Genomic DNA, 23,594 nt, shown 5'->3' with positions numbered 1-23,594 from the left:
ATTTGTATTTTATAAATGCCCACTGCTTTTCCTCCGTTCATCTTATCTGGCTACCATACTGCAGCCGTTGTGTGGTTTCTGAGGGCATTTTAATACTACATGAAGTGCTGTGGCTAACAGCTGCTAGAAGCTGTTTTCTCCTCCTCTCTCCAAGGGAAGAAGCATGTGCTGGGAAATGTTTTGTCTTAGGAGTTTGTTTTAAGTATATTTTTAAAGCTTGAAATTACATTTTAAATATAATAATTGAAGTACAGTTGAACTATAATTTTTGAAGTATAATAAGTTTGATGGGATTTATTTGAAGAATGTGTGTCATTCCGTGTGTGGAGTTTGGCCTGGATCTTTTTGCTGCTGTTGTTCATTCCTTGGAATGATTGTTTAAAAACCTACTGAAAGCTGGAACTGATACTCAAACAAATCTTGTTTATATGAAAACACATCCTAAGAGCTGACTGATGTTTTGTCTTACCTTTGCCAAAGCAAAGCATTGTGTTGAAACCAGCAGTTTCAAAAGCAATTAGTGCATATTTTCCCTGTCAGCAAAGTTTAAAATGGACGTAAAAATAAATAGTTGAATACAATGGAGGAGGGAAGAGATCAAAACACATTCCTCATGGAGACATTAGGTCAGGAAACTGTAACAGCTAAGCAGAAATAGATAGAATCTCATAGCTAGTCGTATGGAAGGTGGATGCTGTGTCCAAAGGGCTCATGGAACATTGAAGTGGAGATGATCACAGTTTGGTCTGGTGCATCTTTCAGGTTACAAGGCATTGGAGATTAGGGCTGCTGAGGGCTGTCTGCTTCAAAACTGTTTTTCTCTCATTTCCTGCATCTCCTTTTCTCCCTGTGCAAAGACGGACCGAAGCTGCTTTGCACTCCTAGGCTTTTTACCTGAATTTGTACTGCCCTGTTAAGGGACAGCTGCCCGTGTTTTTAACCCTCGGCTGAGAAGTAACGCTGTTGCTTCTGTCCTCAGTGACTGCACGTCCTCGGCGCGCCGCGAGCAGAAGCGGGAGCAGTACCGCCAGGTCCGGGAGCACGTGCGGAACGATGATGGGCGGCTGCAGGCCTGCGGCTGGAGCCTCCCTGCCAAGTACAAGCAGGTAGGTACCATGCCCAGAGAGACAGGGGTGCAGACTTCATCCCTCGTAGTGAGACTCTGAAGACCTGGCTCTCCCTCTGGTAACCTTAGCCGTAATTGTTAAATATTCCAGTTGAGGTATTGTGTATGTGGCAATTTTCTGTGTGATAATTGCAAGCACAGAATAAATGAATTTTTTTCTGTATCTCCACCAAAGTCAACAGGAGATAATTTTTCTTTTTGAAGGTACTGAAAGAACCTAGGCTAGAACTACAGCAGCTGCTCTTTGTCCATCTTGTTTTCGTTTCCTTCGTTATTGAGTTTCAACATCAGCTATTTTATTTACGAGAACTCTACTGATTGTTCAGTTTAAAAGCCAAATGCAGTACAATTTGTTCCCCATTCTCTTCTTTAGTAAAACAAACAAAAAACAGTCATCAGTCTCATTTGTTGGCCTGTGGCTCGTATGACTCTGGTCAGAAATCACCTGAAAAGAGTGCGGTGGAATTGAATGCATTTCAGGCTATGATGGAAAAGAATGCCAGTGTTCTGCCTCTGCACAGGGAGTGAACTCCAACAAAACCTTTGTCTTTCAGCAGTGCAGTGTACAGCCTTGGCTGGACGTACCATGGGGAGAGAGATGGTCTCTCAAGTTCCCATCCCTGTGGGGAGGGACATTTTCATACATGATGTCAGATGAAGCAACAGCTGCTATTGGCAAGCACCTCTGAAGCAGAAGCTTGGTCTGCCCTGTTGGTCAGAGCTCTGACAGTGCCACGGCCTGGTGTTTATGCCCTGGTACTGTCTTTTCTGTTTTCTCTTTCCCACAGCTGAGCCCCAATGGTGGTCAGGAAGATACTCGCATGAAAAATGTCCCTGTGCCTGTATATTGTCGCCCACTTGTAGAGAAGGACCCAACCATGAAGGTATGTTGCATGACATTTCAGTACAGAAAGGGGCATGGAATAAGCAGAATTTATTTGCAAACTATGCAATTTTTATGACAGTCTGCATTTTTTTCATTTCGAATGTTATCTTCTGCTTCTTTTTTGGAAATAGTAGTTTGTAGTATATGTGGGGAAAAGTACCTCTTGTACATAATTATCAGTTGATTCTCAGTGCCAGGTCCCACATCTGTCTTACTTTTTTGGTTGTTTTTTTTTTTGAGGCATCTCTTCCATAATATCAACAATTTAATACTTAGGAATAAGGCTTTTGGTAAGTCTCATACAGGTACAATACAAAGCAATGTAAAAATTCATGAAAAGGAGCAGGTGAAAACAAAACCACATTTCATCACCCTTCCTTTGAGTTCCATCATTGATCAGGAATCACTGATTACAGGCCAAAATTAGCTAAGGGAATCTTCTGGGAAGCTGTATCTATCAATACTGGAACATTTTCAGTAGAATTGCAATTAAGAATAAATGATCCTCTTTCTGTATGTAGCACATCTGTCTGCGGTAACTAGTTGTTTCCAAATAAGCAGTCTGTCATTAAATTCACCGAGATTTTGAGCTGATTTTCAGACATCAAGCTTTGGTTGAGTTCAGTGCTTCTTACTGTACCCCAAACTAGTTAGAAACAGCTGCCATGTCCTGCTTGCTTTGCTGCGCTACCTTAGGAACACCAGAGTCAGACGGGGGATGTTTCAGAAGCCTGTTTCAGTTATGTGCCTGATTTTTATATTTATTTTCTTTAAAACGTTAGTCATGTCTGTTAAAAATCATAATGGTTTTCACAAGGTTGCAGAGATCCTTTTTCTTATCTCCATTTAGTCTGACTGGGTCTCCTAGCAGAAATCAGCAATCACCTGTTGTTTTTTCCACCTCGGTGTTTCAGGTGTTGGGTATGTGTGCTAAGCAGCATGGCCTTACAATTCCATTTCTGTTGTTTAGCTCTGGTGTGCAGCTGGAGTCAATCTCACTGGATGGAGACCATTGGAGCAGGAAGCTGGGAATGGGCAGAAATTGGATCCTGGACGGGATCCTCTCACCTGCGATCGGGAAGTGGAGGGCGAGAACAACAAAAGTAACCATACATCTCCTGAAAAGAAAAAGGTCAGATTTTTTTTTTTTCTTCAGTGTTATTTCTCATTCCATCTCTTACATTCCTTGTCTCTCTGACTGTCTTTGCATTATGTAATGCTCTGGGTGAAGTCTTGTACTGTTGCTACTGCTGTAGTCATTCAGAGGCATTGGCTATTTGGGGAAGTTTGGGGTTCTCTTACAAACTCTTTTGAAATTTATTTATATATAATAATAATAATAAAATCATAAATCATTTGGGGTGGAATTTTTGACTGTCAGTTTTTGGAACTTTTGGAATTTTGAAAAAAATTCTAATAGTGATAGATAAGGACTGATGAAGTTGCTAGGAAGACTTAGAGTCCTCATCTCTATAAATGAAAAAAGAAAACCATGCAAAACCAAACAGCAAAGAATGCTTCAAGAAGAACGTAGACATAGCAAAGTTCGTGAGTTCATTTGGTTCATAAATTGAAGTTCTTGAGATTTTATTACAGCTCTGTTTTTTCAAATGTTGTCTTAAGTGTTTTTTAAGACCCACTTACAGAGTACAGATATTTATACAGATACAACAGATACAACATTTTCTCCTTCCTGGTTTGTGGACTTTGTCACAGCTGTCTCTCACTGTCTGTGATCAGATTGCTTATGCTGACAGCTTGAGCACATCCCAGCTTCATGGTATTCTGTCTAAGTGAATGTTCAGTGATATTAGTCAGATAGCTCAGAAATTGATGGTTGAGTTCCTCTAGCCCTAGGAGCCATACAGGCTTTTGGCTGCTCTTCCAGATACAAGTGCAGCAATGTGAAGAAAAGTTGTATTGCTTCTGTTGCACCAGCTAGGAGGAGAGTGGGATCTTTGGAACTGGTGTTGTGATCTCTGCCAAGCAGGAATATGCTCGGTCTGATCTGAGGGGAGCACTGATTCTGCCTGTGTTTGCTCTCCTGAAGGCAAAGGAGTTCCATGAAATGGATGCCACGTCCAGTCGTGTCTGGATCCTCACCAGTACCTTGTCAACAAGTAAAGTTGTAATCATTGATGCCAATCAGCCTGGCACAGTGGTGGACCAGTTCACTGTCTGCAATGCTCATGTGCTCTGCATCTCCAGCATCCCTGGTAAGTAATGTTCCACTACTGGCTATGGTCTGCACAAGGTCACAACTTGCTCAGCTAAGGAGTGACAAGTGTAGCATCCTCACTTCAGAGTTGGCCTTTGGAAGCTGCTGCATTCTGTAATTGTCCCTCAAAAGCATAACTCCAGAGCTTGCCTTCTTCTAAGTGGAATCTTGTGGAGATTCTTCACTTCTGAGCATTTAGTAAGTGATTCCTTTGGCATGCAAAGGATGACTCTTGGGGAGAAGAGTGAGCCTTGCTCAGGTTTGGAGGGCTCTGTAGCTGGTGTGATAGTTGACACTGGAATGAGGGGATTCACTACAGTGTTGGCTGGTGCTGTGGTCCCTCCCTGGGGCTTGTGAACCCTGAGTACCAGCATCCAACCATACGGTGACCTCAGGACTACTGGGATGCGTAGGTTGGCAGTGACTGCTAGATTTATGGGAGAATCTGTTCTTTGCCCTTCAGCGGCCAGTGAGAGTGATTATCCTCCAGGAGAGATCTTCCTGGAGGGCGATGTAAATCCTGAAGAGTCGTCTGGAACAGATGGTGTCTTGGCAGGAATCACTCTGGTGGGCTGTGCAACTCGCTGCAATGTGCCACGAAGCAACTGTTCCTCGCGTGGTGACACACCTGTGCTGGACAAAGGACAGAGTGAGTTTTGGATATAAAGCCTAATGGCAGCCTTTAATAGCTAGTTCCATGTGACCTTATGGTCTTACAGCTGCATCCTTCTCCCCTGGCTTAACTATTCCAGAGATTTCAAGACGTTTCTTAATGCAGTACATGATATCCAAAGCCATTTGGTACTTTTTCCTTTAGAGCCATCCTTTTCTGAGTGATCCACAGCCTAGTTGTGGGGTTAGGTTAACAGAATATTTTGAGCAGGTGATGTTAGCTCTCCTAAATCCTGTTCTAATTGCTTTTTCCTCTCAACCATGTCTTCTAGTCATGTAAGCTTATATGATAGTGTAATAATGCTCTTGCTGATTATGTACTGCTGATTACATACTACTGATTACCCACTACTGTGGGTAGCCTTGGAGAACTCTTGATATTCTATTAAACTCGGGTGGTGCCTCGCTGGAAAACTGCCTCTATTTTCCTCCCAGAGCAGCAGACACTCTGGAGGAGCTTCTGTCTGCAATGTAGTCTTTGGGTTTGATTATAATTTACAAATAAGGATGAAGTGAAAGAAATGAAAACAGGATTTCTTTCTGGCTAGCTTTCAGCCTGGTCCCCCTGCTCTTTGTGCACCTCACACTGTTCTTTGTCACCTAGGTGAAGTGGCTGCTGTCTGCAATGGGAAGATCAACCAATCTCAGTCTACAGAGGAAGCAACAGAAGCTACAGAGGTGCCAGAGAATGGTACAAGTGAGACAGAGCCCGTTCAAGCCCGTTCTGGACCCCTCACAGAGCACGTGTTTACGGACCCCGTCCCTGCACAGGCTCCTCTTCGTCAGAACGGGTAGGCTGTCTGGGCCAACGTGTCCCTTCAGTGACTACCAGGTCTGTTCTCATAAGCTGCTTATGAGAACAAGCCTGATCTTCTCATAAAGTGTCAAACTTTTTTCAGTTTTGTGTCCAGGTAGTATTTCAGATGGAATGATGAGGGGAGGAAGAAATAAAATAAATGCAGTTCAGGCAGCAGCAGATTGTATCAGCTGTTGAATAGCAATTATTTGATCTCTTGATGATAATTTAGACAGATCTTCCAAAATACGCAGGCACTTAATGTTCTTACCAAAGGGGCTTTTGATCCATGTGTGATCATTTGTTTATTCCAGCAGTAACTCTGGATGTCTGTAAAGATAATGAAGAAAGCATATCAGTGCCCCAGAATTCTTAATGTGCCTAATATGATGGTTTGAGGGGTTGTTCTGAGTGGTTTCTGTTGGAGCTGGAAATGAACACAAATTGTTGGAGAAAATTACTTCCAAACACTAAGTTAATTTTTTTGGCCATAAAGTAACGGCTGTTTGTTTTGGCAGGGGATGGGAAAGGAAATTTTGAATATTAGGGAGTAAAGGAACTGAAAAACACTGAGGGGAGGGATGTGCTGTGTGTGTACAAGTGCCTTTATCTGCTTGTGCAGTGCCAGCCTGTGAGTGCAGGTGAGCATTCTGTGCATTACAGTTAAAGGCCTCTAACCACCTTCCTTTGCCCTTTAAGAGAGAATGGGCAGCTGAAAACAGAGTCAAGCACAGCACTGCCAGATCAGGAGCTGAATGGGGATGCTGCTGGGACATGCACCAGTGCTGCACCCACCATGTGGCTGGGAGCACAGAATGGCTGGTAGGTTCCCCTTAGGCAGATTCTCTGCCTCGGTTGTCCTCTGGCCTCCACTTTTCATGTCCTTATGCATCTAGTTTGCTTTTTGTTTCTAAAGTAGGTATTCATTACTGTTTCTGAGTCCTCAGCTCATAATGGGCGCTGTAACTTCACCTAACTGTGCACACTCCTGTCCTACCAGAAGAAATAATTCAGGCCTGGTTAGTGTGAAGATGAGTGGCCTTGCTGCTAACCCTCCCTGATTTGTCCTTTATCCCAGGCTTTACGTGCACTCTGCTGTATCTAACTGGAAGAAGTGTCTGCACTCGATAAAGCTAAAGGACTCGGTGCTGAGTCTAGTGTAAGTACACACACCAAGGGACACTGAAGGAGGATGCTCAGTGCCTAAGCAGTGTCTTCCATGGGGGTGGTAGTTCTTTGTCAGTCATCTTTTTTCTTACTCTTAAGTGCATTGATTTATCAGGAAAGTTTTCCTGAGCTTCCTGCTGAGTCACTTTCCTGTGCAGCTGCACACGTGAGCCAATACAATGAATAAGGAAGGTAGTACAATGTATTTATAGTATCAGGTGGAAACAAGTGGGAAGGAGAAGAGGAAGACTTGAGAAGGGTAGTAAATAGGGTGGAATTTGTTGAAATTGATGGAGTTGATAGTGTGAAAGAGAAGTTAAACTCAGCAGGAAATTGTTTGATGATTTGACTACACACAAGGTAGGAGATTGGACTCTGAGCCCTTATAGGCCTTGCCAGCAAGTCTAAAACTGAATGGAAATTCTAGGGAAAACATAAGAATGGTTTGTCTGGATATTGGAAAGGATCTGTTAAGTCCTTTGTTTCCACAGAGTTTTTTTATTGTCCTGTGATTTCAGGCATGTGAAGGGAAGGGTCCTTGTTGCTCTGGCAGATGGAACACTGGCCATATTCCACCGAGGAGAAGGTAAGGATTAGTGTAATAAAATTAAAACAAGCTGGTCAAGACTGTGGCAGTTATTTAAATAGTATTCCAAGTTAAGAAAGAGAAAGTGCTAGATTGCCAGAGTACAAACGCTTGGTTAAAATGTATAGCTTTTATATACCTTTAATACACCCCTGATCCAGAAACATCTCCAGACATCTCCGTGTAAGTTGGAGCATATTCCAACATTGTTTGCTGAGGTTTTCTGAAAAGAAGAAAGAAAATGTAAAAATGCTATGTAGTATAGGAGGAAGGAATGCAGCGTGCCTAGGAGCACATATACTGTGCAGTTGCTTGAAGCATGTTTGATGAGATTAATGCATTTGGGCCGTAACCAGTATTAGTGGGCATTCACAAATCAGCTGTACAGTTCGTGTGAAGGGAGCTCCCAACAGCTCCGGGAGGCAGTGCCTGAGCAGATCATCTGTGCAGTGCAGGGCAGTTAGAGTCTGTGTTGGTAGTGGAGTTGGTCTCTGTGGATGCAGAAGGACGGAGCTAGGATTTTCTGGAAGCCTGAAAGTCCCAAATAGATAGAGCTTTCACATTGCACCTGGCCAGTTCTTCTTGTGATAAAGAAAAGATGTCTGAGTAAAAATATCTTGAAATGAGAGGACTAGGGCGCATACTAAGGCACGTCAGTTTGTGCCTTAATCCTCTCATTTCAAGATATTGTTTTGAATTCTGTGTTTCTTGTCCTCTTTGCTGTTGTAGATTTTGTTTCCCTATAACTTCAGCAGTTCCTGAGCTGTGCTCATACAACTCAGAGGAATTTGCAAATTGTGAATAATATTTGCTTATAAAGAATTTATTTATCAGATGTTCATTGGGTAACAGTTTATCAACCAGATATTCTGGTTTTGTGCAATGTAATTTTCGATTCAGGCTTTTTCATGAATGTGAGCCTGACCATTGACACACTCTGAATGTTCCCATCAGAAATATGGTAATGCTCCATCACCTAGAGGCAAAAGACAGAACCTACCTGATGAGTTAGAAAGTAAGAACAAGAGAACAGGTATCTGATTCCTTATCCTGGATTTGCCACTCCACAGAAATCGTGTTGTCTGTGTGTGCAGTGGGACAGCCTCACCATGAAGAACTGTGTGCTCCATTTCCTTTAAGTTTCCACAGAGTCTTGTTAGTTTGTCTGTCTTCCCCTTCTGATTTTGTTGTACTTGTTAAGGAAGACTGTTCATTTCATTACCATAAAAGGATCTGTAAATTAGCCTGAGCTGGAGAGCTTTTAGCCTATCAAAGTAAGCTTTGTCATGTGCCTGCTAACTGTAAGGCTGTGTCTGAAGCAGTAACATGTGCTGATGGGAGTTCACAGACATAAGCAAGATCAGCTTTTAAGGATCAGGTAGGCCTTGTATACCTAGATATAAATGGAATGACAGCAATGTATCTTTCTGCACTTGTTTTTCACCCCAGATCGTCAGTGGGATCTCAGTAATTACCACCTAATGGACCTTGGTCACACTCACCATTCTATCCGCTGCATGGCTGTTGTGTATGACAGAGTCTGGTGTGGCTACAAGAACAAAATCCATGTTATTCAACCTAAGACAATGCAAATTGAGGTAAGAGAGGAAATGTGTGCACGTATGCATACAGATACTTGTATCTATTCTTCTGTTTTCTGCTGCAGAGCGTGGAAACACAGAACTTTCTTGTCGGTATTGACTGCAATGAAAACTATCAGGCTGCCAGTTGGGGTTATCTTCAGACCCAGTCTGCCAGGGAGGTGTTTATTCCTTCCTCCTTTGGCAGAGATTAAGTCTTGCAAAAAGTCTGAAATGAGCACTGTCTTTGCCTTTGTTAGTGAGACCCTGGGCTCACATGCTGTGCAAACATGCCTGTGCATTACAGCTGCAGTCTAAGACTTCTCCATCTGTAGGCATTGTGGCATGAAGGAAGAACAAGTCAGCGAGCCCCAGTGGTTCCACTTGCCTAATTAAAAAAAATAAATACTCAGACCCTTTTAGTTGAAAGATTTGTTTCGTACAGTGGAGTTCATGCAACCGTGCTTAACAGTGTGCCCAATAATTTACTTGTAGAGAGAAGTGTTGAAGTTCACATCAGTGAGTGAAGGCAGTTTGCGGATATTCAGGATTTCTCTTGGAGCTGCTGGTTTCTAAATGATTTTGCTCCCAGAGTGGCATGCAAAGACTCATATTCTCTGTGGAGCCACAGCTCTGCACTACGAAACTCGTTTGATAGAGCATCATCTGTATCCTATATTGAACTTCTGAGGTCATGTGGCATTTTGTCTGAGGCCTTTGAAACCCAAACAAGCAATCTCTGTTAAGGAAAATATATAGAATATATGAATAGATATAGGAACATATGTATAGATAATTGGAAAAGCTTTTGTGAACTTGCATTGCTCTACTTATGTGTCAATTCAGAAGTCCTTTGATGCCCACCCTCGGCGTGAGAGCCAGGTGCGACAGCTGGCGTGGATTGGAGATGGAGTGTGGGTTTCCATCCGCCTGGATTCCACCCTGAGGCTTTACCACGCCCACAGCCATCAGCATCTGCAGGACGTTGACATTGAGCCTTATGTCAGCAAGATGCTAGGTGAGGCAGTAGGGATCGCCTCTCAATGGTCTGTTGCTTACTGAGATCAGTGAGAAATGAAAAATTGTTAGCAGACATTGTCCAAAAGTCATACAGATTGCTGATGCTCCCATTCCCATGCGTGCTTACAGGTACTGGAAAACTGGGCTTCTCCTTTGTACGGATTACAGCCCTGCTCATTGCTGGCAATCGTCTCTGGGTAGGAACAGGGAACGGCGTTGTCATCTCCATTCCACTGACTGAGAGTAAGTGACATTTATCAGAGACTTTTCTGTGCCCCCCTGAAAAGAGCAGTGCTTTGGTGAATTGGTGATTTCTGGCAGATGGCTTTGGTGGGCCAATACTTTCTGGACATTTTTACTCTGAACTTGACAAAGTGTTCAGAGAGAAGAGTGCTGAGTGTGAATGACCCAGGCCTTGATTTAACTCTTCCTTAGTTATGTAATTAAGTGTTCAGCTGAATGAATTTAACCTGTTTAAAGCCAAGTAGAGATTTATTATTGTTCATTTTCAGTTCAGTTGAAGGCATGTTTCTCTTGGGCACCAATGTAATCTCTCCTCTCTATATAGCCTTCTCTTTTGGGGATGACCTTGACAGAGCAGACTGATGTGAACTGATTCTGTACCTACTGGGAAGCCGGAGAAACAGAGTTGGGAATTGTAGCAAGTCTCCAAAAGGAGGAGGCTGTGGGATGAGAAGTCACCAGGAAGATCTCCCTGGAAATTTTTATCTGGTGTGGAGATGCTCAGATGTCTATGAGAATATTTTGCAGAAATTGACCTTAGGAAAAGCTTCATTTTCTCAAATTAGAGTTCAGTTTTTATTAGTCAAGTAGAAATCAGCATCCTAAGACAAGTCCAGTAGCAGCAGTTGTTGAAAGGCACACCTCCAGCACTGGAAATTTAATTGAAGCTCTCAGTAAGCCTGTTCTGTACCTGCCAGTCATCATCAGATTTTTTGTGGTGGAAGGTCTGTTTCAAAATATAACAAGGAGTAGGACTTGAGGCTGACTGCAGCTCCTTTCAGTGGAAAGCAGCGATACGTACATGTTCTCATCAGTGCTGACAGGAAAGCTGAGAAACAAATGGCTCTTGGGTAAAAGGGGCAAACCTGTTGCAGCCCTTCTGGAAGTTGGAGTTGAAGTTGTTTCCTCTAAGGCTACTGGAGCTGAACCCCCCTTGGGACTGATGCTGTTATCATAATTGCAGTTTCAGCTTGTTCCCTGCTATAAACCAGTTGCATTATCTTTTGGTGTTTCTTTAAAAATGTGATAAGCTGTAAACCTTCACTAGAAACTTTAGCAATAGATCTTTGTGACCAAGCACCTTCATCTGTCTCAGATACTTCGTTTGTCTTTGTGGGATAATAGTAAAATGAGCAAGAACAGTGTTGGTATAAACGAATTGAGCCCATAGCTCATGTGGTTTCTCCAAATATATACATTTCTGTTGCTACCTGAATTTTCTCCCAGTAATCACCTTTTTCTTCTCTCCCATCCTTCCTGTCTCTTCCCGTGCTGCTTTGTGTTCCCACTCCTTGCCTCTACCTAGCTGTAGTCCTCCACCGAGGCCAACTCCTTGGGCTCCGGGGTAAGTCCATTGCCTCCTTCCTTCAGCTTTCACTTCTGCAGCTGCTCACCTTTGCAGTCACTTTCCTACCCTTCCATCCTGCCATTCAGCTCTCCCCATCCATTTTTCCTCATCTCTTTCATTTTAAGTCAGTCAAGTGAGAAAAGTGTCTGGAGACAATAATTTGAAAATGATCATTTCCTACGGTCTGAAACATTTTCGTCCATCTCATCAGCCACCCCTCTGCTTTTTGTGTCAAGTACTTTACTGTATAGTACTATACAGTACTGCCTTTCTGGTAGGCCAGGTCTGAGTTGGAGACTGTGAGGATTTATTCATTCAGCTCCAGAAGCAGGAGCACACTGTTCTTCTGAGGTCATCCTTGGTCATCCTTGGTTTTCCAAGGCTGTGTCTCAAATTAGTTTCCAGGCCAGTGGTAGGAAGGGCTGTGACACCTGCCAGCTGCAGGAAGTCAGCCAACACTTAAAAGAAGAACTTGGATGAATACTGAGAATTGTTTGTTTGTGTCACTTAAAGCAAGGTCTGAGCTCACTGTTCAGATTTATACTTGCCTCAGCCTTTTTAGAGACAGAAAGTGCTTTTTCTCATTGTAAGATGCTCCTGTCCAGAAACATTACTGGTGCATCTCTCTTCCTTTTAAAGCCTCTGGTAGTGGTCACTGTGAGAAGCCAGATGCTGAGCTGGAAGAGCCTTGTCTACTGGGCCTCAGCCAGTTCTGTCTGCCCTCAGTAAACCAAAGCACAGAGGTGCAGAAAGCAAAGCTTTCATCTCAGGGATCTTCCCCCAGCACACATTGATTCTCATTCCTCCATCCAAATATTTGTATTTACCCCAGCATCCCATTGCAAATCTGCTAGGTAAGAACCTCCTTTGTTCCTGAGCCTCTTAATAACTGGAAACCAGCCCAAGCCAACATACAGAGCTACAGATAGTAAGTAAGCAGTTCATTTTGCTCTGTAAGTAAACAGGAAGTGAATACTTTCTGATTTTAGTATGGTTTGTTTTACTGATGCAGAAGAAAAGCATTTCCTGTCCTCATCTCTGAGAACTGCTTTCATCCCTGGTGAATGGAAGCTTTCCCACCTCGAAAGCACAGGCCTGAAAGATGCATGCCTCTGAGCTCACCTTGAGGTCCTTGGGTGCTGTGGATGTTGGACATCTCTTTATGTTCACTGTTTGAGTAGCTGATCTTCTAAATCAAGGACTAAGGAAGGCGCTGGCTCCACTGCTCTGACACTTGCTGGGCTGACAGACACAGACTTTGCCAGACACAGAGGCTGCTGAAAGCAGCTTGGCATGAGCAAAGGACTTGATTTGGAAGCAACTTCAGTTCCCAGAATAGCAGTAGTTCTCCAGGTCTGGTATGGGAGACTAGAGTCTTGATCGTGTCTCAGTTATAGTGGATACATTTGCCTACATTGCCAAGTCCCAAAGGCTGATCACTAGGACAGTAAATGACTTCTGAAGGCTGGACAGGATTGTGCCTGGAGAAGAGACCTTTAGTGGTGCGCCCCAGAGGCCTTGTCTTGTGTCCCCTAGAGTCACTCTTGTCCACCACCACCAGGGAAGTGTGCGTCATTAACAGCCAAATAAAAAAAAGTAGTTTGTTTCTGTGAGTGGATTTAATCAGCCTAACAGAGAGGGACCGTATAACTTGCTGTAGTCCTACATTACAGGGATGGGATGCCATCTAGGGGGACCCAGACAGGCTGAGCAGTGCACTCAGGAGAACCTCATGAGGTTCAACAAGTCTGAGTGCAAAAGGTCTGCACCTGGGTCCAGGCAACATCCACTACCAATACAAGCTGGGGGATGAAAGGATGGAGCACAGCCGTGCTGAAAAGGACTTGGGGGTACTGGTGGATGGCAGCAGGACGTGTTGGCTCTCACAGTCCAGAAAGCCAACCGTATCCTGGGCTGCATCCAAAGCTGTGTGGCCAGCAAGTCAAGGGAGCTGAGCACTGTGAGAACTCATGGAGCTCTGCATCCCGTTGGGAGTCCTCAGTACAGAGAGACATGGACCTGTTAGAGCACATCAGAAATGATCCAAGAGATGGAACACCTCTCCTGTAAAGACAGGCTGAGAGCTGGGGCTGTGCAGCATGGACAAGAGAAGGCTGTGAGGTGAGCTGAGAGTGGCCTTCACTACTGAGAGTATCTGAAGGGGAGCTACAGGAAGGAAGGGGACAGACTCTTTAGCAGGGTCTGTGGCGATAGAGCAAGGGGAGATGGTTTCAAGCTCAAAGAGGGTAGATTTAAGTTGGGTAAAAGGAAAAAGTATTTTACAGTGATGGTGGTGAGGCACTGAATGGATTGCCCAGAGATGTGGTGGATTCCCCATCTCTGGAGATTTGCAAGACCAGGCTGGATCATGCCCTGGACAGCCTGATCTAACTGTGTTGTCCTTGTGCATTGCAGGGGAGTTGGATGAGATGACCTTTTAAATTTCCCTTTCAACTCTAAGGATCCTATGAATATAACCCTTACATAATTCTGGGCTCAGTTCTAGGGCCTGTTCTATTCAATATTTTATCAGTGGTCTGGTTATAGGACTGAAGTGCATCCTCAGCACGTGATGGCACTCAGCTCGGAGGTGCTTTTGACTCCTCAGAGGGTTGAGAAACCTTGCAGAGGGCTCCAGATAGATAGAGCATTGGGCAAGGAGCAACAGCATGAAGTTCAGCAAAGGAAAATGCTGTGTTCTGCACCCAGGATGGAGCAGTGCTGGACACAAGCAGAGCATGGGAGATAAGTAGCTGAAGAGCAGCTCAGCAAAAAGGGATCTAAGTGGTGACAGCAGGCTCAGTGGGAGCCAACAGGGTGCCTTGGCACTAAGAGAGCAAACTGCGTTTTGGAGTCTATTGGGTCACAGCATGGCTGGCAGGTCAAAAGAGGTGATTCTCCTGCTGTGCTTAGTATTGGTGTGGCCTCACCTTGAATATTTGGTGTAGTTCTGGGCTCCACAATATAAAAAGGATGGTGCTTGAAAGCATTCAGATGAGGGCAACAAAGCTGGTAATGGAACTGGGAGCCATGTCTTTGAGGAGAGGCTGAGGGCAACCTGGAGAACAGGAGGTTGGGGGTGACCTCTCTGCTCTGCACTCTCTGAGCAGGGGAAGCAAGGGAGGTGCTGTGCTCTGTGCTTGGAAGCCAAGGACAGCATGTGTGGGAGCAGCCCAGAGCTGTGCCAGGGAAGCTCAGACTGGGAATCAGGAAGAATCTCTTTACCATGAGGGTAGGGCAGCACTGGAACTTCCTAGAGAGACAAGTGCTGCCGCATGCCTGTCTGTTCATGAGATGTTGGACTGTGTATTGAGATGCCCTCAATGAAATGCTTTAAGTATTGATTAGCCCCGAAGCGGGCAGTTGGAGTAGGTGATCTTTGAAGATCCACCCAGCTGAACCATTTTATTCTATAAGACCTTTTAAGAGATTTGAATCCATAAAGGTTTTCCTTCAGGGCTCAAGAGTTTTTTTTTTGATTGTGCCCCTCCTGTAAATGGGGCCAAAACTGTGACTAACAATGTTCCTTCTCCTGTCCATAGCCAACAAGACCTCACCCACCTCCGGAGAGGGCAGCCGCTCTGGCGGGGTCATCCACGTGTATGGTGATGACAACAGTGACAAATCTGCCAGCAGTTTTATTCCCTACTGCTCCATGGCTCAGGCACAGCTCTGTTTCCATGGTCACCGTGATGCTGTCAAGTTCTTTGTCTCTGTGCCTGGTAAGGATGAGCACAGCCCTTCCTTATGAGGGTCTGTTAGCACTGTCCATTCTGAGGCAGGAGCTTAGGCTGACCTGCAGCAGAAGGCTGCCAGTTTCTGGCACTTGGAGATCCTGTGACTCAGACACTGGTAGCTCAAACTGCAGTGTCTTTGAGATTTCACCAGCAGAAGGAACTGGCCTGCTCAGTCGTGCTTGTCTCTCAGAGTGCCTGAGGGCTGAGCAGTGGCACTGATGGCACCTCTGTCCTGTCCCAGGCAACGTCCTAGCAACTTTGAATGGGAGCGTGTTGGACAGCCCCTCGGAGAACCCCAGCACAGCAGCCACAGAGACTGAGGGGCAGAAGCTGAAGAATGTCCTGGTGCTGAGTGGAGGAGAAGGGTACATTGATTTCCGGATCGGTGAGTGCCTGCAGTGGGGGGTGTGGAATTGGAAGGGGTGCAAGGGTACGATTTGTGAAGGAGAGGGATCACTGCTGTGGGAAATCTGAAAAGCAAGGCTGTTTTTCTCCTACCTCCCGCTGTGGTGGCAGATAGCAAGTATTTTCCTTCCACAGCACGAAGCTGCCAAACCTTCCCCCTGCCTGTGCCTACAGTGCTGTGCAGTTAGCATTAATGGCCTTGGAAAAATAAAAACATCTGTGCCATTGGCTGCAAACACTGCCGTCCCACTGGAGTCACCTGTGCTGTTCTGGGGCGCTCTGTTGTAAACATTGGCTTCCCCAAATGGGACATGGTTTTCCCTTTAGCTGGAGACAGTTTGTTCCATTCACAGAAGCCTAGTTCAGAAAAGCACCATGCTGTTATTTCTCCAGGCATGCAGGGAGGTCTCGGCTCCTGCTGCCTGTCGTCAGACTGTGAAGACTGTAGTACAAATATTCACCTCTTCTGAACAATTTCAGGGCAGTGTAGCTTGGGATTTTCTTTCCAGCCTTTTTTACTCTGCTTTCTGTCTTCAGGGGATGGAGAAGATGATGAGACAGAGGAGAATGCAGGAGATGCCACCCAGGTGAAGCCAGTACTTTCTAAGGCAGAAAGGAGCCACATTATTGTGTGGCAGGTATCCTATATCCCAGAGTGAGAATTTCTCCTTTCCTACCAATGTAAGTGTCCCTGTTCCCACCTGAATGCCACGATGTACATACAGAACGCCTGCATTATACCTACTGCTGGAAACCGACCCCAGACAACTGCAGCGGCTCCTGCCTCAGACTGTGACCCCTTTGTAACCTCTGAACTTGCAGCTTTCATCTTGGGCCCATGAGCTTTCTGCGTGGTTGGATTATTGTTCTGCTCTGGAGCTGGCGTCTACAAGGAGAGAAATGGCAGTGCGTTGATAAAAGTGAAGCTTGGAGCCAGAGCTGTGCAAAAGCTTTGCCTGGGGCTGGGGAGCTGGACAGGTGGTGGGTCTGGTTCTCCAGCAGGATGCCTTGCTCCCACCTGCATGAGAAGTAGTGCAGCACCCTGGCATCCCCGCCAAAGCAGCGATGGAGGATCACAACTCCTACAGCACCCCAGAAGAAATCCTTCCTTGTTCACCAGTGGACTTTCCACCTTATCCACTATGTGCACCCAAGCATAGAATAATATCCCACAGACTGACAGCAGCCAGGTCCAAGGAGCCTTCAATAGAAAGGAATGTCGAGGTTGGGAAGCGCTTTTGCTGTTTGGCTGGAGAAGGTGGCAGGGCTGTTAGTGGGGGGAACACATCCTCCACACTTGCAGATGGAAAGTCTCCCTCCTCTTCTGCTGCTTTTATCATAGCAGTAGTGTGCTGGGTGACGGCATGTGTCTAGAGGGGATTGTTTGGTAGCCTCAGGTGGGTGACAGATGGTTGATTGTGGAAGCCGTGGGGCCTTTCAAAACTATTAACAAAGAAGTACTGGAACCCTGTTATTTTAAAGGGGGAAAAGGCAGTGATATTTTAACTCCCTTCTCTAAAAAAAAAAAAAAAGTCAAGCAGGAAAGAATTGAGTTCATTCGTTTTGTGAGCCTGAAAGCTTTAGGAGAAAGTTATCTCTACATAGGATTTACTGGCTTTTAAAATAGAGGCAGTGGCAGATAATGTTCGTCTGCTGTGAATTCTGCATTAACACACTGAGATTACTTCGACTCATCAGGACCCCGTCCTGCTGGGAACTGCTGGCATCCTGCTGGAAGGAGGTGGCTGTTTTCCTTTAGACAGTGGCTGTCAGGTTAGGAAAGACTCTGTAGGTGCAGTCAAGGTGTACAGGCTGTGTCTTGCCTGAGGTCATGCAGATAAGGGAATTGAGGCCAGATCTCCCAGCTCCTTTTACTCAGCATCACAAGCACTGATTGAATTGGTTAGTGAGTGGTTTGAAAAGCTGGATCTCTGTTACTCCTCTAAAGAATGACAGCCTCTGAGAGAAATTCTGACTGCGCTCCTTGTGCAAGCTGTGTGTCCTGCTTGTAGGAGAAGCAGCCAAAAATGCAGCCAGGGAGAACAGTTTTAAGCTCCATATTGAAAGTGTGGCAGCTCCAGATGTAGAGGCAGTGGTTTGTTTTCCCCTTCTGACAGTTGCAGCAGTTCCTTCCTCTACAAAGAAGAGCTGTTAGCAATGAATTTAGAAGATCCTGGTGGCTGTCTTGTTGGTTTCCTGAGCTGTGCAGCACTGTGGATCTCCCAAGGATGTCCACCTCCATCTCTGAGGAACAAGACCTGTGCTGCTTGTCATGGTCCAGGCTGCTCTCAAGCCTTGTGGTCTGCAGCTGTTTGTGTGCTGCAGGAACACAGCATTCACTGGGGAAGTTTTAACATCTGTCCTCATTCAGCAACCCTGAAATGGTCTTTGGATGCTCAGTTCAGAAAAGGCTGGGGCACACAGTTCCCATCCAGGGAGGCAAGAAGACATACGCAGGGTGCAGAGGCCTCAGCCATCAAAGTATGGGGCCACGGTGCTGCCCACACTGCCTGAGCAGCTGGTGACGTGATGACCCACACTGCTCCTTGCAGAGGTAGGAAGCCAGCTGGGCTGTATCTTCAAGCCAGGATCTGTGGCTTGCATTTGGCTGACTGCAAGCAGCCATTCATGTAGAGGAGAATATTTGAGAGGAGACATCTCACTTGGGGCAGTGCTCACTCATCCCCAGAATGCTTTCTGCTAGAACAGGCTCTCTGGGTCACGGCACAGGGTGCAGTAACAGATGTTGAGACAGCAGATTCCACAGATATCTAACAGTTAGAGCCAGGAAAATGGCACGCTTTGGTGTCATTTAAAGGCAAATGCAATTCTTTAGGCATGTCAAACCTTCAGCGTAAAAATACAGGATTGTAACGTTCTTACCTCTTACAATTTGTTCTCTATCTGGTTTTAGCAGTAAAAGTGACAATATTCAGTCTTCTGTCACCCACTGGTCCATGGCAACATGAGGAAACCACTCTTGGGCCTCTGCCAGCAGGTTCCTTCCCAGTTTGGTGCTTGGTTTCCTCCAGGAGAAGCACACGTGTCGGAGGGGTGGCTCCAGCTCAGCCTCTGCTATCAGCTCCTGTTGGGATGTGGTGGCTGCTGGGCAGCAAGGTGAGAACTGACTGGCTTCAACACACTTCCCTGTCATATCTCCACTGTGATGTATGTAAAGTATCTTGTATGTTACAAAAGGATTTTAAAAAGTGTCTTAAGGCCTGTAAACTCCGCTGTTTGGTCTGAAGATGGCATTCTGTAAAGAGACCGCTGTATGAATACGTTCCCATGCTTTTTTCCCTACGCTATCAAACAACAAACCATATCTGTTCTGTATGTAATAAATGTGTTAACATCAGCAAGTGCTGGTAGGTCTTGTTGCTGGAAAGGTCACTGGATTTCCGCTCAGCCTTTAGGAACATCACGACACTTAAAATGGTGGGAATGGCTCCTGTTCAGCAGCTGGCAAGAAATGAGATGCGTGTTCCTCACTGTCTGAGGAGGTGCTGGTCCTGCAAGACACTGCCTTCAAAGCCAGTGCACATTGTGGCTTCTCTCAGTGTCAGAAATAAAAGACAGGTCCTCCAGCTGCAGTCTGTCCACGTGTCCTTATGGACCCCCTTCAGACAGGCTGTGGGGAATCTTCCATCAGTTCCCTGCCGATACCAGGTGGTCGTTGACAGTGCAATAGGAATGGTGACATTCAGCACTTGATAAGGCGAGTTCAGCTGTTCCTCCCAATCCCAGCAGTATTTAGATAAGCTCATATTTATTTTGTAGAATTGAATTTATTCAAGGGGTACATACAGCAGTAATAGATAAGAGACAGAAAAGGAGTGAAAATTACTAAGATTATGAATACTGACTCGGTCAATTACCAGCTGTCAGTCTTTATGTTGAACTGCATTGAGCAGCTACTGCTGTCTTCCTAGACAACTTTAATTGCATGATGAGCTGCTTCCTCATTAGCTGCACTGCCTGCATCCTAAGAGCGTGCACGTAAAATTGCAAATAGCAGCAGTGACACAAGTAGTTTGGTGCAGCACCCTGAGAACAGAGCACTTGGCTCACGCACTTGGTGCTAACTGCTGTGCTCACTGTAGCTTAAATAGGCCATCCCCATCTGCTGCCCTTATAGACCTGGGGGAGAGCCCACAGCCTTATGGAAAAAAGTGGCCAAGCCTTGCAGGTCTGAAGTGACTTCTGTAGTGTGCTGGGAGCTGTAAACCAGCTCCGGGAGAGGAACCTGGAGCAGGAGATCTGGCTGCCCAGGAGCTGTGTGCTCTAAGCAGAAAGGTGATGAAGCAGAAGGGTTCCTCAAGGACACCCTGCCAGGGGTCAGCCGGCAGCCCTGTAGACCTGCCCTGCAGCTCCTGCAGGAGCCATACTGGAGGCCCGAGCCCCTCATCTCAGGAGCTGTGTCCACAACGTGGCAGGGCATGGGGCCACCAAGCAGTGATCCTGGGCTGCTGGCAGAACCTCAAAAGCCAGGTTTGGAAGCAGGTCCCATCCCATCTGTTTCTACTCCTGCCCAGGCTCCCCATCCATGCCCTGGGCCTGACCCATTTCTTGCTTTGTCTCTGGCTGTTGGTGGATGCTCTGCTGCTGCGGGTTTCTGGAAGAGGGCACCACAAGTGCTGGCTGCTCAGCCAGGCCATGCAGGGCTGAGGATAGGATTGCTCCTTCTGAACCCAGAGCTACTTTCTTTCCCCATCCTGCTCCTCCCTCCTCTTCCCTCCTCGGTGCTGTGCTGTTTCTGTAGCACCTCCATCGTGACTAAGGACGAGCTGCAGCTGGACGTCTCAGCCCATGGCAGCATTAATGCATTATCAGCACTCTGCACTTGCCTCCTATGGATGCTCCCACTGCTTCAAAGCCCTTCTGAACCCTACAGTCTTCCACAGCACAGGAGCAAGAGCCCAGTGCTTCCCAACTATTATAGCTTATAGGACCAGCTGTTAACCCACGTGAAAGCCCTCATCCATGTTAAGCCTTCATGAGCCTTTGGTGAGGAAACCTGTGAAGGACAGGTAGCTGTTGACCTGTTTGCTCTGCCTGCTGACAGCCTTTCTGGCAGCTGCAGCCAAACTACCTTGTGTCATTGAGGCCTGCCATGCAGACAGAGGGCACAGAGTCACATTTTTGCTTTCCTTCAGTAAATCCCTTTGGGCAACTTGTGATTTTAGGATGCCGCTGCAAATGCAACAGCAATTCTCAGACAGAAGTGCCAAATGCTGAACTGCAAGGAGCTGAACAGCTCTTGTGACTCCTCCACGCACAACCAAACTGGAACCCCTCACCACAATGGTTCCTGACACTGCACCAAAGCCACAACCATTGGGAGAAGAAATGAAAACGTAAGCTCTGCACTAAGAAGATGCATTTTTGTAACTTTCACCACAATGTGCTGCACCAGAACAAGTGATATTTCGCAACTGGCTTCAAATACTAAGAGCTAATCCTGTATACCTTCCGTGATCAGAATTAAAATGATTCCTCTCATCTCCTGACAGCCATTGCTGGGAATCATGCTCAGAATCCAGAGTTCAGCTGTGTTCCTGCCATGCTGTTTATTGCAGCTTTATGTCAGTAAATGAGATGAGACTGCAGTGGTAAGAGGAATGTGATGCTCTACCTGTATTGCAAAGGCTAAGTTTGGACCCCCAGCAAACCATCATGCTGAGCTCCAGGCACTGAATAAATAAATCACCCCCCAAAGAACAGATTTTCTTAGAAATATGTGGAAATAAGAAATAATTTATTTTGGCTCTGTGAAATAATGTCATACTTAACTTAGTAGTTTTTCCATCATGTAGAACTTATAAACTGCTTCAGAAATGTTCTTTATAAACTCCTAGATTCTCAGGCTGTAAATGAAACTGTGCTCCCAAGCACTGTAGCTGGATGACAGGAGCTCTAAGTTCAGAGAATATACAGTGAATCTGAGACCAAAGTTATGAGGGGAAAAAAATAAAATCCAAATGCATCTTCATATTCAATTTCAGATGAGATTACCATACAGTCCAGGGGAGAAAACAAGGTCAACTGGATATCAACTGGACACACTGTACCACAGTAGGCAAGGGGGGCTTCAGTAAGGTGGTGATCTGCCAATACGAAGCAGGAGCGTGTGGGAAGCTCAGGACACAGAGCAGGACGTTACAAGGATGTCCCTGTAGCATTTTTCTTTGCAGCCTTAAGGTGAAAGGTCCTCTGCAGGTCAATCATTGGCTCCTCTGTGATCTCTTTCCCCTCTTTCTGCCACTGAGCGAGGATCATGGCTCGGAGCAAAGGTGGGTATGGGAGGTACCGACAGCTCTCCTCTGGCACGGGGGTAAATTTCTTGAAGGCCTCCTCCTCGTGCTTGGGCACCATTCGCCAGTCGTGATACATGACTTTGTCAATCTCTCTGTCTTCTTCTTCAGTTTTACCTGATAAAAGATGAACGTTAGCGGACAATGCTCTCAGCAACCGATTCTCTCCAGACACTGTAGCAAGTATCAGCTCTCCTGTGCCACAGATACTGAAAGAAGCAACAATAAAGGAAATTTTCAAAAGATCATATGATATCCTCACTGCTATACTATGGGATCCCACTTCAGTCCTTGGAAATCTGACCAGGAACAGACTGAAAAGACACGTGCTAGCTGCTCCATACTGTGCAGACGTCATGACTTGTCATGCAAGGAGTCACCTCTCCCTCTGCCTTAGTTTCCATGGCAAAGAACAAAAGCAATGCATCTCCACACCGTGAAGTTCAATGACAAAAATACTCAACAACTTTAAAACCTTTGAATGAGAAGTGTTTCAAAAGCTCTAATAGACCAGATTTATAAACCTAGTGTGAAGCAGCTTAAAAATTGGAGAATTCAAACATGCAACTCTAAGAGTTATTTTACAGTCCCATCCAGAAGCCACCCTGCCACCACTGCTGCTCCACCGATGACTCTACCTGGCACATCCCCGCGTGCTCAGCACACGCTTTGCATTCCAGGTCTACAAGCAGCCCATCACCTCAGCCCTGAGCGCAGGGCCCGAGCTCCGCGTTACGGCTTCCCCATAACGTCCCTTACGGAGGCGTTCCGGGAGCGCCGGACCGCGGCATTTGGTACCAATGGCCGGGAGCCGCTTTGCTCAGCCCCCACCCCTCCCGGGAGGCCTTACCTCGGAACGTCAGCCGGCCCCAAGCCCTGCCGTGGTCCATGCCCTGCAGTGAAGATCACGGAGGCTCAGGGCCGCAACGGCGCGGCTCCCGCAGCCCCGCAGCCCCCCCGCCCCGCGCCGTCGTTACCTCGGCCGTGTAGTCTGCGCGGACCTTGGTGATGACCCAGTAGCAGGGCTCATCGTGCGCCCACAGCCAGGACTTGCGGGTGACCACGCGGCCCACACCGAACAGCGGCAGGCGGCACAGCAGTGAGAACAGCCGCTGCTCGCGCCGCACGTCCTCCCAGGCCAGCACCGGCAGCCGCTTCTGCGTCAGCGGCCGTCTCATGGTCTCGTAGTCCAGAGCGAAGCGCTGTGAATCCCGCGGCCGCTCTTTCAGCGCTCGATACTCGCGCACCTTTTTGGCCATGGCGGCGATCGGCCGGTACAACTTCTTGCGGGCCATGGCGCCGACTGGAAGCCGCCTCAGGCCCCGCCCCCGGAAGTAGGGCTGCCCCCGCTCCAGTCCACCGCCTCCACCCGCAGCTTCCGGTGCTCCCCGGAAGTCGCCCCTGATCCAGGCCCCGTCCCCGGAAGCAGGCCCCGCCCCGCCCGCAGGAAATCACCCACCGCGATGTTCCGCGGCGCCCTTTAGTCAGGCGTACAG

The 23,594-nt window shown here is 46.5% G+C and overlaps 2 protein-coding genes across 33 annotated transcripts in view; one reads left to right on the top strand and one right to left on the bottom strand.

The window, feature by feature from the left end:
* MAPK8IP3 (mitogen-activated protein kinase 8 interacting protein 3) overlaps positions 1-19,142 on the top strand; it is a 72,583-nt gene extending 53,441 nt beyond the window's left edge. For 28 of the 32 annotated variants that reach the window (XM_052680577.1, XM_052680576.1, XM_052680572.1 and 25 more), the window contains 16 exons: positions 980-1,106; positions 1,915-2,010; positions 2,983-3,144; positions 4,063-4,228; positions 4,694-4,879; positions 5,507-5,693; positions 6,398-6,520; positions 6,777-6,857; positions 7,384-7,451; positions 8,901-9,049; positions 9,878-10,049; positions 10,181-10,294; positions 11,601-11,639; positions 15,185-15,364; positions 15,621-15,764; positions 16,322-19,142. In XM_052680577.1, the coding sequence (XP_052536537.1) occupies positions 980-1,106; positions 1,915-2,010; positions 2,983-3,144; positions 4,063-4,228; positions 4,694-4,879; positions 5,507-5,693; positions 6,398-6,520; positions 6,777-6,857; positions 7,384-7,451; positions 8,901-9,049; positions 9,878-10,049; positions 10,181-10,294; positions 11,601-11,639; positions 15,185-15,364; positions 15,621-15,764; positions 16,322-16,443 (2,116 nt within the window). In that variant the 3' untranslated portion in view covers positions 16,444-19,142. The remainder of the gene's footprint in view (positions 1-979; positions 1,107-1,914; positions 2,011-2,982; positions 3,145-4,062; positions 4,229-4,693; positions 4,880-5,506; positions 5,694-6,397; positions 6,521-6,776; positions 6,858-7,383; positions 7,452-8,900; positions 9,050-9,877; positions 10,050-10,180; positions 10,295-11,600; positions 11,640-15,184; positions 15,365-15,620; positions 15,765-16,321) is intronic. The other 4 variants (XM_052680602.1, XM_052680603.1, XM_052680581.1 and 1 more) reach the window with 2 other exon arrangements.
* Positions 19,143-21,525: 2,383 nt separating this feature from the next.
* Positions 21,526-23,437, bottom strand: MRPS34 (mitochondrial ribosomal protein S34). Its single transcript, XM_052680609.1, has 3 exons — positions 23,076-23,437; positions 22,949-22,991; positions 21,526-22,215 (listed from the first exon to the last, which is right to left on the bottom strand). The coding sequence occupies exons 1-3, from the start codon at positions 23,391-23,393 to the stop codon at positions 21,944-21,946; spliced, it is 633 nt and encodes a 210-aa protein (XP_052536569.1). The 5' UTR covers positions 23,394-23,437; the 3' UTR covers positions 21,526-21,943.
* Positions 23,438-23,594: the final 157 nt, after the last annotated feature.

Source organism: Tympanuchus pallidicinctus, unplaced genomic scaffold (genome assembly GCF_026119805.1).
Source record: "Tympanuchus pallidicinctus isolate F22 unplaced genomic scaffold, pur_lepc_1.0 scaffold18, whole genome shotgun sequence".
In the NCBI taxonomy this organism is placed as follows: domain Eukaryota; kingdom Metazoa; phylum Chordata; class Aves; order Galliformes; family Phasianidae; genus Tympanuchus; species Tympanuchus pallidicinctus.
This window is presented reverse-complemented; position numbering and strand designations above follow the sequence as displayed.